Source organism: Tachyglossus aculeatus, chromosome 3, assembly GCF_015852505.1.
Source record: "Tachyglossus aculeatus isolate mTacAcu1 chromosome 3, mTacAcu1.pri, whole genome shotgun sequence".
NCBI classification, from domain to species: Eukaryota; Metazoa; Chordata; class Mammalia; order Monotremata; family Tachyglossidae; genus Tachyglossus; species Tachyglossus aculeatus.
This window is the reverse complement of record NC_052068.1, coordinates 47,337,887-47,351,186: the sequence shown is the minus strand read 5'-3', so window position 1 is coordinate 47,351,186 and position 13,300 is coordinate 47,337,887. Positions and strand designations below refer to the sequence as shown.

Genomic DNA, 13,300 nt, shown 5'->3' with positions numbered 1-13,300 from the left:
TGGTGTGGTGCTCTGAACTAAGAGCTTAGGAAGTACAGAATAAATAAGTTGCACATTGCCTGTGAAGAGCTTACATTCTAATTGGGGCAACAAACATGAAAATATTTTGTCTTCTCTTATGCCATCGAGACATTTATGACCTATAGTGACACCACGGACACATCTCTCCCAGAACGCTCCGTTCTCCACCTGCAATCGTTCTGGTAGTGTATCCATAGAGTTTTCTTGGTAAAAATATGGAAGTGGTTTATCATTGTTGCCTTCCATGCAGTAAACTCTAGTCTCTGCCCTCAACTCTCTCCCAAACCGCTGCTGTCCAGCACAGGTGAGTTTTGACTTGTAGCAGATTGCCTTCCACTCGCTAGCCACTGCCCAAGCTAGGAATTGAATGGACATGCCTCTGCTTGACTCTCCCTCCCATTGCCGAGAGTGGTAGAGTACTGGAAACTCTCCAGGTGCAACCCTGAGAGGGGTTGAAAATATTTACCACTAAGTAAATATTTACAAATAAGTAAATAAGATTCAGCATTTGGAAGGCAGTCTCAGCAAATTCCAGTTTCTGTCACTTGTTTCTACAGAATTAAGGGAGATTGTCCTATCTTAGATGAAAATTCGTTTCCATCTGTCTCTGAACAAAACTTAATAATATTGAGGGCATTTGTTAAGCGCTTACTATGTGTCGAGCACTGTTCTAAGTGCTGGAAAATGATGTAGCAAGAGTGCCTAAGGAAAGAAAATACTGCAAAGCACCCTCACCTCCAGTGGTTGCCCATCCACCTTTGCATTAAACAAACTCATTACCAACAGCTTTAAAGCACTCAATCACCCTCTCCCCTTAGTCAATCAGACAGTCAGTCATTCAGTAACATTTATTGAGTGCATACCATATGCAAAGCACTGTACTAGCATTTGGGGTAGTAAAGAAGCAGCGCGACTCAGTGGAAAGAGCACAGGCTTGGGAGTCAGAGGTCATGGGTTCTAATCCCGGCTCTGCCACTTGTCAGCTGTGTGACTTTGGGTAAGTCACTTCACTTCTCTGTGCCTCAGTTACCTCATCTGCAAAATGGGGATTAAGAATGTGAACCCCATGTGGGACAACCTGATTACCCTGTATTTCCCCAGTGCTTAGAACAGTGCTTGGCACATAGTATGTGTTTAACAAATGTCATTATTATTATTATTGCAATATAACACATTCCCTGCCCACAGTGAGTTTACAACACAGAGGGGGAGACGGACATTACTATAAATCAAATTATAGATATGTTCATAAGTGTTGTGGGGCTGTCGGGGGGCAGATGATTTAAGGGAACAAGTCAAGATGGAGTAGAAGGGAGGGGGGAGAAAAGGAAAGGAGGGCTTAGTAGGTAAGGCCTCTTGGAAGAGATGTGCTTTCAATAAGGCTTTGAAAGTGGGGAGAGTAATTGTTCATCGGATATGAAGAAGGAGGACGTTCCAGGCCAGAGGCGGGGCGTGGGTGAAAGCTTGGTGGAGAGATAGATGAGAATGAGGTACAGTGAGAAGGCTGGCAATAGAGGAGCGAAGTTCGCTACTCTCCTACTACAACCCAGCCAACACACTTCACTATATATATTCATATTCTGTAATATGAGAAAGAGCATGGCTTAGTGGAAAGAGCACAGGTTTGGGAGTCAGAGGTCTTGGGTTCTAATCTCAAATCCGCCAATTGTCAGCTGTGTGACTTTGGGCAAGTCACTTTACTTCTCTGTGCCTCAACTACATCTGTAAAATGGGGATTAAGACTGTGAGCTCCACGTGGGACAAATTGATTACCTTGTATCTACGCCAGCGCTTAGAACAGTGCTTTCTATATAGTAAATGCTTAACAAATATCATTGTTATTATTTTTATTATTATTATAATTGAACAGTAATAATAGTAACTGTAGTATGTGGTAAGTGCTTACTATGTGCCAGGAGCTCTTCTAGGCACTAGAGTAGATGTAATAATAATAATAATAATAATAATAATAATAATAATAATAATAGCATTTATTAAGCACTTACAATGTGCAAAGCATTGTTCTAAGCACTGGGGATGTTACAAGGTGATCAGGTTGTTCCATGGGGGGCTCACAGTCTTAATCCCAATTATACAGATGAGGTAATTGAGGCCCAGAGAAGTTAAGTGACTTGCCCAAAGTCACACAGCTGACAATTGCTGGGGCTGGGTTTTGAACCCATGACCTCTGACTCCAAAGCCCATGCTCTTTCCAATGAGCCATGCTGCTTCTAAGAAAATCATGTTGGACACAGTCTCTGTCCCATAGTGGACTCAAAGTCTTAATCCACATTTTCACAGATGAGGGAACTGAGGCTCAGAAAAGTTAAGGGACTTACCCAAGGTAACACATCAAACAACTGGCAGAATCAGGATTAGAACCCAGGTCCTTTTGACTTCCAGGGCCTTGCTCTAGCATCTAGGCAACGTGACTTCTCCACTGTACCTTGATCTTGTCTATCTTGTTGACTACCTCTTGCCCACATCCTGCCTTTGGCCTGGAACTCCCTCTCTCAAGTGCTTAGTACAGTGCTAAGCACTTAGTACAGTGCTCTGCCCACAGTAAGCGCTCAATAAATACGATTGAATGAATGAATGAATATCTGACAGACAATTATTCTCCCCAACTTCAAAGTCTTATTGAAGCCATATCTCCAAGAGACCTTCCCTGACTAAACCCTTCTTTCCTCTTCTCCTGTTCCATTCTGCGCTGCTTTGACTTGCTCCCTTTATTCATCCCTCCTCCTAGCCCCACAGGACTTATAGACATATATCAATCAGTCAATCAATCAATCGTATTTATTGAGTGCCCACTGTGTGCAGAGCACTGTACTAAGCGTTTGGGAAGTACAAGTTGGCAACATATAGAGACAGTCCCTACCCAACAGTGGGCTCACAGTCTAGAAGGGGGAGACAGAGAACAAAACCAAACATACTAACAAAATAAAATAAATAGAATAGATATGTACAAGTAAAATAAATAAATAAAAAGAGTAATAAATATGTACAAACATATATACATGTAATTTATTTATTTATATTAATGTCTGTCTCCCTCTCTAGAATGTAAACCACGGTGGGCAGGGTACCTGTCTAGCAACTCAATTATACTGTACTCTCCCCAGTGCTTTGTACAGTGCTCTGCACACAGTAAGTGCTCAATAAATGCAATTGACTAATTGACTTCATGGTAGAGATTATAAAAAATGTGAGAAATATACATATTATAGAAATAATAAAAACAATAATGATAATGATAAAGATAATAATAGTATTTTAAGTGCTTAATATTTTCCAAGTACTGCACTAAGCACTGGGGTACATGTACAAAAATCAGGTCCCACATAGGGCTCACAATCTATGCAGGAGGGAGAGAGAAAGAGAGAGAAAAATCCTCTTTGAATTAAAATAGATATTCCTCTCACAATTTTAAACTTTCCCTGGTTCTAGTGTTCGTCCATCAAGGTGTCACTATTGAACAAGGTGGTTGGTCAATTTTAAGTCCTAAGAAAAAGATGATTTAGAATATTCTTGTTTCATCCAAAAATAAGCAAGAATACATACTTGTGCTCATTTCAGCCTAGTTTAAACCAGCTGGGTACTTGGAAAATTGTTTGCATGATCCATAAGCAACTCAAAAAGAGTTGAGAAGCACAGTGGCCTCGTAGTTAGAACACAGGCATGGGAGTCAGAAGGACTTGGGTTCTAATCCTGGCTCCGACACATCTGCTGTGTTACCTTGGGCAAGACACTTAACTTCTCTGAATTGTAGTTTCCTAATCTGTTAATTGGGGATTAAGACTGTGAGCCCCACGTGGGACAAGGACTGTATTCAACCTGCTTAGCTTGTATCTACCCCAGTGCTTAGTACTGTGTCTGGCACATACTAAGCACTTAACAAATACCATAAAAATGGTTATTGGTAGCACCATCATTTGCAGCCAGCTAATAACAGGGAAACTTGTTATTTGCTTTCTTAAAGCACGATTGAGCACTTTCTGCTTTAAAAATGGTGATTTGGGTGCATACTGACAGGCAAGGTTGGTTTTAATTGGGCCTTTACTCATGCTCTTAGCTAACATTGGGAGCAATATTCCTGGGTTCCCTTCCTCCTATCCCCTCACTGTTCTGCTGGGACTCTGGGGGACGTTGAGTCAGGGAGAGTACTGTTATTATGAGGTCTGTTGGCACTGAAATTATTAGGGTAAGCTTAGAGCTGGAGCTAATGGTACTGGTACTTGGTTGATGCTTAGGTTCAAATTTGGACCTCAAAATATATTTTATTCCATGCTTTGATAGTCTTGACTAATTTTATCTTTGATCGTTTTTAGAATCCCTCCTTCCCTTAGTGAAAAGTAACATGAGAGTCAAGACTGCAGGATTAAGTGTGGGTGGAAAATATATTTGGAAGTTATCTGATATTATCAGATTCACCGTTCTTTAATTGGAGCCCGGATCTGATGATGATGATAGTAAAATTAGCATGCTAACAAATTATGAAAGTTATAACCGGCCTACAACATAGCAAAAGAAAAAGAGCCTATCAAAAGACATAAATTCTTCCCTAAATGCAGCAAAATTTCATTTCCTTTGGAAAAGACCGTCAATATGGAAGCAAACTACCATTCACTACTTAAATTCAAAATCCAGGTTTGGAACTGACAGTTAAAAAAATAATCAAAGACTAAGGCTCAAGTGGATTTCCAAGATCAATGGGCCATAGAAGATGTTCATTCCTAAGAATTTATATTGGCTCTTTTGTGTTCACCTACAAGTAAAAGAATTCCCTTGATTTTGCTGAAAGCAGGAGGAATACATGGATATCGAAAAGGTTTCTTTCTTGAAAGCTAAAAAATGAAAGGGTAGCAGACATCCAAAAGATAAGGTGTAAATTACGCAGAACAAAATTAGATAATCTTGAACAGTTAATGCTAAGAGACTGCTCTCTAAATATAATACAGTGTGCATTTTCTAAAAATGATTCACTTATTCAGTATATCTAGGAATAATCCTAGGGGTTAATTTGTGCATGAACAACCACCCAGAAGGTCCAATTATAATCAAGCAAAGATAAAGGTAAATGAAGTGGAAAAGTAACATTTTTCTAAGAACCAATCACTACAAACAGCCTTAATAAAATACAATTTTTCAAGGTGAAGAAATCAATCTCTCCACTTTCAAATAAGATACCTGGTTGGCAATCTGCCGGGCTAGGATATCCATCCTTGATCCTGATTCGGAGATCATTTTGGCAGCGTTGATAACTTCAGATGTATGCTTCAGTGGACCTCTGCCCCTGTAAATGGAACAAATGGAATGTGGTTAACTCGACAGCATATGCCAAGAAATGGTATTTAGTCAAAAGGAATAACAAATTGATTCATTCATCCAATCTTCCATGAGCATTCACTGAGCACCTGTTGTGTGAAGAGCACTGAACTAATTACTTGGGAGCATGCTACAAGAGTAACAAACATTGCCCCTGTATCTGAGGAGTTTACAATGTAATAACAGAAGCCAGTAGACGTATTGTGCCTAGTTACAGTGAGAACAATAGTTAAAACAAATATCCCCTTGGTAAGAGTCGAAAAAGGGAAAAAGAATAAACAATTTACATTTATATGTATGTATTTACATATGTACAACTATAAATACATATATATTTTATAGAGAGAGAGAGAGAGAGAGAGAGAGAGAGAGAGAAATGGGAAAGGAAGAGAGAGTTGGAGAGGTTGAGGACAGAGAGAGATGGATGGATGGGTGGATGAAATTAAATGGAATGATTTAATGGAGGCTATGACTTTTAACGAAGACTTTTAAAGTGATTTGGTGGATTTGAAGTCTGGGAAGCCCCTAACATGTTGCAGAGTATGTACAATGAGTCAAGGAAAGCAGATTGAGAGAGGTACAGTTAGAAAGTTAGCTGGGAGGGAGTGAAGAGTATATGTAAGATATGGGTAAGGCAGGTGTTGAGAGTGGATGACAATTCTAGGACAATTAAGTCCCACAAATGTGTTTTCATAAAATATCCATTTGGGAATCACACAGCATCTATACTTTGACCTGACTGAAGAGAACACAGTAGTAATTCAATCCAGTTGAAATCAGGAAGTATGACTGTTCATTGTATATTCACTCTAGATGTTTGCCAGGCTGTAAAAAACCTAAGTGCTGGCATCATTTTGTCCATGATTTATTAACTGAGATTTTAAAATCTGGGGGGACAATGTGTGGGCATCAAGTTGAAACCCCTGACCTTTGGCTTTAAGACACTCAATCCCTCTTATTTATGCACTGTCTTCTCCCACTACATGTGAGCTCATACTCTTTGTTCCTCTCAAACCAACCTACTCACTGTGCCACATTTTCAACTTTCCCACTTCTGACCTCTTTCTTGTACTCAAAGGAATTTTTATCCCCTTCAAATCTGCCAGAGCACACCTGTCCCCATCTTCAAAGACCTTCAGAAGTCACATCCTTCAGAGGCCCTCCTAATTAAAATTATTTTCTCCCCAACTTCTATCTCCTTGATACCGCCTCAGCTGTTAATAATAATAATCATGATATTTGTTAAGCGCTTACTATGTACCAAGCACTGTTTTAAGCGCTGGGGTAGATACAGGATAATCCGGTTATCCCACTTGGGGCTTACATTTTTAGTCCCCATTTTACAGATGAGGTAACTGAGGCACAGAGAAGTTAAGTAACTTGCCCAAGGTCACACAGCAGACAAGTGGCGGAGGCGGGATTAGAACCCACGACCTCTGACTCCCAAGCTCGTTCTCTTTCCACTAAACCATGCTGCTTCTCCAATTATACTTCTTCCACACTTCTTCCCCAATTATAAACTTCTGTACTCATAATCATCTGTAACATTTTTGTACCTGTTACATACCCTATTACTTAAGTGGCAATTTGTATACATATCCACTTTCCTTCTTCTTTCTGTCTATAATCCTTTTAGGGTCTGTCTCCTCTTCCAGACCATAAGCTCCTTGAAGTCAGAGATCATGTCCACTAAGGCTATTATACTCTCCCAAATGTTCGGTCTCCCTCTGTGCATAAATTTAGGTGCTCAACAATACTGTTGACTGATAACAAAAAGAAGTAAAAGTGCAAATATCCAAACTGAAATTGATTTAATTCTTCATGAACCTCACATTAAGAATTCAAAGTCAGAGCTACAGGATATTAAAGGACCAGTTGACACCAAGGAACACAGGGAGCGGACAATTCTTCGATATCCATCCTCCCTTTACCAGGCCATAATGAGGTTTTGTTTCTAGAACTTATTCCATCACTTCCTCTTCAACACATCATATTTCTGTTTTGCTTTTTCTAAACTGCTTTGGTTCTTCCTATTTAGAGTGACAGATTCAAAGAACCCAGTTCTGTACTCAGCTGTGGCAATGCTGGATATGGGAATATGTCAAAGAGGCAAATGAAAGGAGTTGACTACATCCAAGAGGTTCCATAACAGTGAGGCAGAAATTACTTCTTTTTTAAAGCAAAACTAATGTTACTGATCATCAGATTTTTTATGGTATTTGTTGTGCTTATTCCGTGCCAGACATTGCACTAAGTGCTGGAGTACATACTAGACAGTCTGGTTGGACACAGTCCTTTCCTCACAGGGGGATCACAATTTAAGTTGGAGAGAGGGGATTTAATTTCCATTTTTCAGATGGGGTAACTGAGGCACAGAGAAGTTAAGTGACTTGACCAAGGTGACATGGCAGATAAGTGGAGGCAGGATTAGTACCCAGGCAGGTCTGTGCTCTTTCCACTAGGCCATGCTGCTCGTCCACTTAATCAAATATGCCCAAGCAGTAGCTCTTCCCATCTTTACTAGCCCAGCCTTCCCTGATTCACTGACCCTCTAAAGCACGACTTGCTCACCTCTAATTCTCCCTGGTCTTTCCAAGGGCCACCTCTATTTTTGTTACCTAGATTGTTTATTTCATTGGCTGTGGAAGCTGCTCCCCACCACATCATCCCTGGTGGTATTGGTAGGAGAACATGGAGGAGGGTGGAGGGGTCAAGGAAGAAAAGGCCCAAGGCTGGCAGCAAAGCAGGGAAAGTCACCCTCAACTTTTGTGTTCTGCTTCTGCCATCTGCTCTGGCTAGAGCAATGGCAGAGACTCGCAGAAGCAAGGGGAGTTCCCCAGTCCCCAACAGCAGTGACAGTGGCAGAATGGGGGTGGGAGGAAACTCTGCCTCTCCCCAATGTTAGCTGCAGAAGGTAGATTGTAAGCTCACTGTGGGCAGGGAACGTGTCTGTTTATTGTTATATTGTACTCTCCCAAGCACTTAGTACAGTGCTTTGTCCATAGTAAGTGCTCAATAAATATGACTGAATGAATTAATTGGGGAAGCTTCCACTTAGGCAACATCATGAATATGGAAGCATCATGTACTGCTGCCACCACTGACCTCTCCCCCAACCACCCCCTTTCATGCCTGGCAACACTCGTTCCCCAGGGCTGGGGCTGGATCAAGAAGCAGATCTCTGGGCTAGAGAAGCAGCATGGCTCAGTGGAAAGAGCACGGGTTTTGGAGTCAGTGGTCATGGGTTCAAATGCCGGCTCCGCCACTTGTCAGCTGTGTGACTTTGGGCAAGTCACTTAACTTCTCTGCACCTCAGTTACCTCATCTGTAAAATGGGGATTGACTGTGAGCTCCCTGTGGGACAACCTGATCACCTTGTAACCTCCCCAGCATTTAGAACAGTGCTTTGCACATAGTAAGCACTTAATAAATGCCAGTATTATTATTATTATTATTGTTATCAGAGTGTAAGAAGGTGACAGGGGAAGATGGGGATTGGCAGAGATGATCTGTATGTCTGAGAAGGTAAATTTCAGCATATAGACAGCTATGGGATACTAAAGCGAACATATATGGTGGGGATGGAGGATGGAGCTCCACTGGAAAGGAGTCAAATAACTTCCAAAGTCCCTTTGGCTGCAAAAACCGAACCTCTGACAGGTAACTAGGCTTCGGACCAGGACCCATAAATCAATCAATCAATTGTATTTATTGAGCACTTACTGTGTGCAGAGCACTGTACTAAGCGCTTGGGAAGTACAAGTTGGCAACATATAGAGACAGTCCCTACCCAACAGTGGGCTCACGGTCTGAAAGGGGGAGACAGAGAACAAAATCAAACATACTAACAAAATAAAATAAATAGAATAGATATGTACAAGTAAAATAAATAAATAAATAAATAAAGAGTAATAGATATGTACAAACATATATACATATATACAGGTGCTGTGGGGAAGGGAAGGAGGTAAGATGGGGGGGATGGAGAGGGGGACAAGGGGGAGAGGAAGGAAGGGGCTCAGTCTGGGAAGGCCTCCTGGAGGAGGTGAGCTCTCAGCAGGGCCTTGAAGGGAGGAAGAGAGCTAGCTTGGCGGATGGGCAGAGGGAGGGCGTTCCAGGCCCGGGGGATGACGTGGGCCGGGGGTCGATGGCGGGACAGGCGAGAACGAGACACGGTGAGGAGATTAGCGGCAGAGGAGCAGAGGGTGCGGGGTGGGCTGGAGAAGGAGAGAAGGGAGGTGAGGTAGGAGGGGGCGAGGTGATGGAGAGCCTTGAAGCTGAGGGTGAGGAGTTTCTGCCTGATGCGCACATTGATTGGTAGCCACTGGAGATTTTACCCATAAATTCACCGAGATGATTTCTCTCCTCAAAAGATTATTTGAATTTCCATGTTGAAGAGTCAATACTCACTGGGTGAACCTCAGTGACAATCAAAACAATCAATAGGGGTTTGCCACATGACTAGCCCATAGCAAAAGAGTCGGGTTGCATGAGGTGGATTGTGCTGCTACCGTGGGAACTGCCTGGGCTGCAAAGGTAACTGGACAGCTAAGTGAGAACTGTAGACCTGAAAATAAGGCTGCCACAATTCTGCTGGGGTCCCTTTGCAACACTTTTTTTGCCTGTTGCTTTCTAAATTCATTGTAAGCATGAGCCAGTCTTGCACCTGTGTACTTGAGGCTGAGGGAAGGTTGGCTTGATAAGATTTCTTATTCATTCATTCAATCGTATTTGTATCATGCTTACTGTGTGCAGAGTACTGTATTAAGCACTTGGGCAGTACTAGTCGGCAACATATACAGATGGTCCCTACCCAACAACGGGCTCACAGTCTAGAAGGGGGAGACTTCTAGACAACAAAACAAAACATGTAGACAGGTGTCAAAATCATCAGAACAAATAGAATTAAAGCTATGCTTTAACTGCTTATTGCTTATGACATTCTTCTTCAGCTGGAAGAAAGTATTTCTTTTCAAGTGCAACATTACTTTTTCCATTTTGTTTATCCTAAGCACATAACAAAGAACTTCAATCACAGCACTTAAATCAAACATACTTTTTTTTAGAAAACAATGCTTTTGCTTTATAAGAAACGCATTTGGTTTCTGCTTCATAAGAAAGACATTTGGCTTCATTGTTCCTCTGCACCTCCAGAGAAAGTACAACTTGGATAAATGCTGCCTAAGCTCTCTTTAGGCAATGCATCAATTTTCAAGGACTACAACAATGGATAAAGGTTATTCCTAAGAACCATAGCTCAAAACTATAGCTAAAGACAATAACATCATTTTTCCTCGAGTCAATAGATTTTACTGTACTAATAAGCCATGTCAAATGCAATAAAATTCCCCTTATCTTCAAATATATACTACGTGACAATGCAGCAGTATTAGGCAGCAGAAAAAAAAGGCTTAAGTAGTGACGATAATACAATATGACAGATAACGATTAATCTCTTACTTGTTTTTTTAATTAAATGCATTGTTTGGCAAGACGCTTCCTACTGAGCTCTGAACAAAATGCATATTTTACTAACCACAACTCCCTATCATGCCAACCAACAAATTTGTACCCTCAGAATCTACAATTACTGAAACTATGATAGATTTCAAATGTTTGCAGACTGAAATGTGCTACTTAATGAACGTTGGTTCTTAGGGGGAAACATTTTCAGAAAATTATTCTGCAAGGAAATAAATACTCTAACTTGGGAAGATAAATGAGTAAATGTGAGCCCTGTGAAAGAATAATAATAATAACAATGATAATTCTTGTTAAGCGCTTACTATGTACCAAGTGCCATACTAAGCACTGAGGTAGATAGAATTTAATCAGATCAGACACAGTGACTGTCCCACGTGGGGCTCACAGTCTAAAGGGCAAGGAAAAGAAGGTATTTAATCCTCAGTTTACCTATGAGGAAAAAGGTGCAGAGAAATTAAGTGATTTTCTCAAAGTTATAGCAGGTAAGTGGCAGAGCCTAGATCCACTGACTTCTAGACCTGTGCTTTTTCCATTAGGCTATGCTGTTTCTTTTCATGGTTTCAATTCTTGCCCAAATTTTCACCCTGAGTTTTTCATTTTAGTGGTTGAGATGGGCACATTTTATCTATTTAAGTCCTTGGGTTCTGACTATTGTCTCTATTTATGTTTCCAGAAAACTTAGTGTTGTTGAAACAAATAGAAACCCAAAGTTCTAAGATGTCTCTGCATGGGGTAAAGACAGTTTCTATGCAAACTTCTTTATGTCCTCTGCTCAGAGTAGATTAATCACAGACTCTAAGAAGCCAAACTGTAGTGATTAAGGTTAATTGGGCCAATTTGTGTCTTTCACCAAAGAATCTAGGAATATTTTTCCTTGGGGGCCTTAGATTAGCATTAACAATACCAAATTAATGAAAAACAAGGAAAGCATTCCTTTTCTTTTTTCTGTTCATTCCTAGGCAAACAACTTGGCCCTGTTGAACTGGGTATAGTCTGTATAGGCAGTTCTTTTCTGGGAAGTTTTAGAAAAATAGAAAGTGACCATAAAATATACAAATGTCCTCAAATTGACACTGACCCTGTAAACCAGATCAGCCTATCTCACTCATTCCATCCATCATGCTTATCAAGCACTTGCTGTGCTTAAGCATCATGCTGAGCATTTGGAAAGAGTGCAATAGAGGGTAAAAATCTGGTGCCTGCCTTCAAAGAGCTTATATCCTTGTACCTTGTTCATGACCCAGCTGTACTGGCCTCCTTTAAATGTATGCACTTCATGCTCAGGGGACTTGGAAATATTGATATCCCAAAATATTGGGGGATTTCAACTCACATATCCCGTGATGGAGCACATAAACCTGGTTTTCACTGAAAATGACATGGTCAATCAACCATCCTGTAATCAGTGAGGAACAAGTACTTTCAAAGATGCATTTGCTTCACTAAATGGTACTGTAGTGGCCTGATATCATCCATATCAGAGATGATATGGAGAGAGGCAGGGCCTGACTAATTTTACTTCCTATAATGATATTCAAAATGTTTTATGCCTGGAAAGTATTACAAATGTGCCTCTCTGTGTGTAATGAAGGCGATCTCCACTCAGCAATGTCCTGTTCTAGGGTCAGGGTAGGCTGGTTCTGCACTGATACTTGGTAAATCTGAGTCATACAGGTGCAAGATTGTGGTTCTAGCTGCCCTCCTTCTGCACCAGATTTACAAAGAGGCATGAGTCACCTGGATGAAATGTCTTAGATGAGCTATAAAGGTGTTTCTATTTACAACAGAGGTAAGAACGGAGGAAAATATGAAAGGGAAAGAGAAAAAAAACTGAAAAAATCTAACATCCCACATAATCTTAACCCAGAACCCAAATATCTGGATTTTTGCTCTTTGCTCCACCAAGGAATGTTTTGAGGATAAATAAGGGGTCTTGGAAGTGTATTTCACATATGTAACACTTGTGCAAACACTCTCCCTGGCAAGAAGGGCTGAGAACACTGGGCTATGGTTCTTCTATCCCAGTGGCCCAAGCCCCTGGCCCTGATACTTGAAAGGCTGATTGATTCTCATCTGTAAACCCATCTATTAATCTGTAAGCTCCTTTTGGACAGGGATACCAAGTCTATGAGAAGCACCATGGCTTAGTGACAAGAGCATAGGCTTGGGAGTCAGAGGTTGTGTGTTCTAATTCTGACTCCACCACTTAGCTGTGGGACTTTGGGCAAGTCACTTAACATCTCTGTGTCTCAGTTACTTCATCTGTAAAATGGGGATTAAGACTCTGAGCCCCAAGCAGGACAACCTAATTACCTTGTATCTACCCCAGTGCTTAGAACATCGCTTTGCACATAGTAAGCGCTTAACAAATACCATCTTTATTATTAGTATTATTGTCATTTTGTACTCTTTTAAGCTCTTAGTTCAGCGCTTGGAAGAATACATGATAGAGTTGGTAGACATTAAT

The 13,300-nt window shown here is 40.9% G+C and overlaps 1 protein-coding gene and 1 non-coding gene across 2 annotated transcripts in view; both read right to left on the bottom strand.

Annotated features, from left to right (window-relative positions):
• Positions 1–13,300, bottom strand: part of CTNNA3 (catenin alpha 3) — a 1,398,597-nt gene that overhangs the window by 62,038 nt on the left and 1,323,259 nt on the right. Inside the window, exon 16 of the mRNA XM_038743931.1 lies at positions 5,212–5,317. Coding sequence (XP_038599859.1) covers positions 5,212–5,317 — 106 coding nt within the window. The remainder of the gene's footprint in view (positions 1–5,211; positions 5,318–13,300) is intronic.
• Positions 336–473, bottom strand: LOC119926107. The gene has a single exon (XR_005450016.1). It is a non-coding gene; the product is annotated as a small nucleolar RNA SNORA7 (small nucleolar RNA).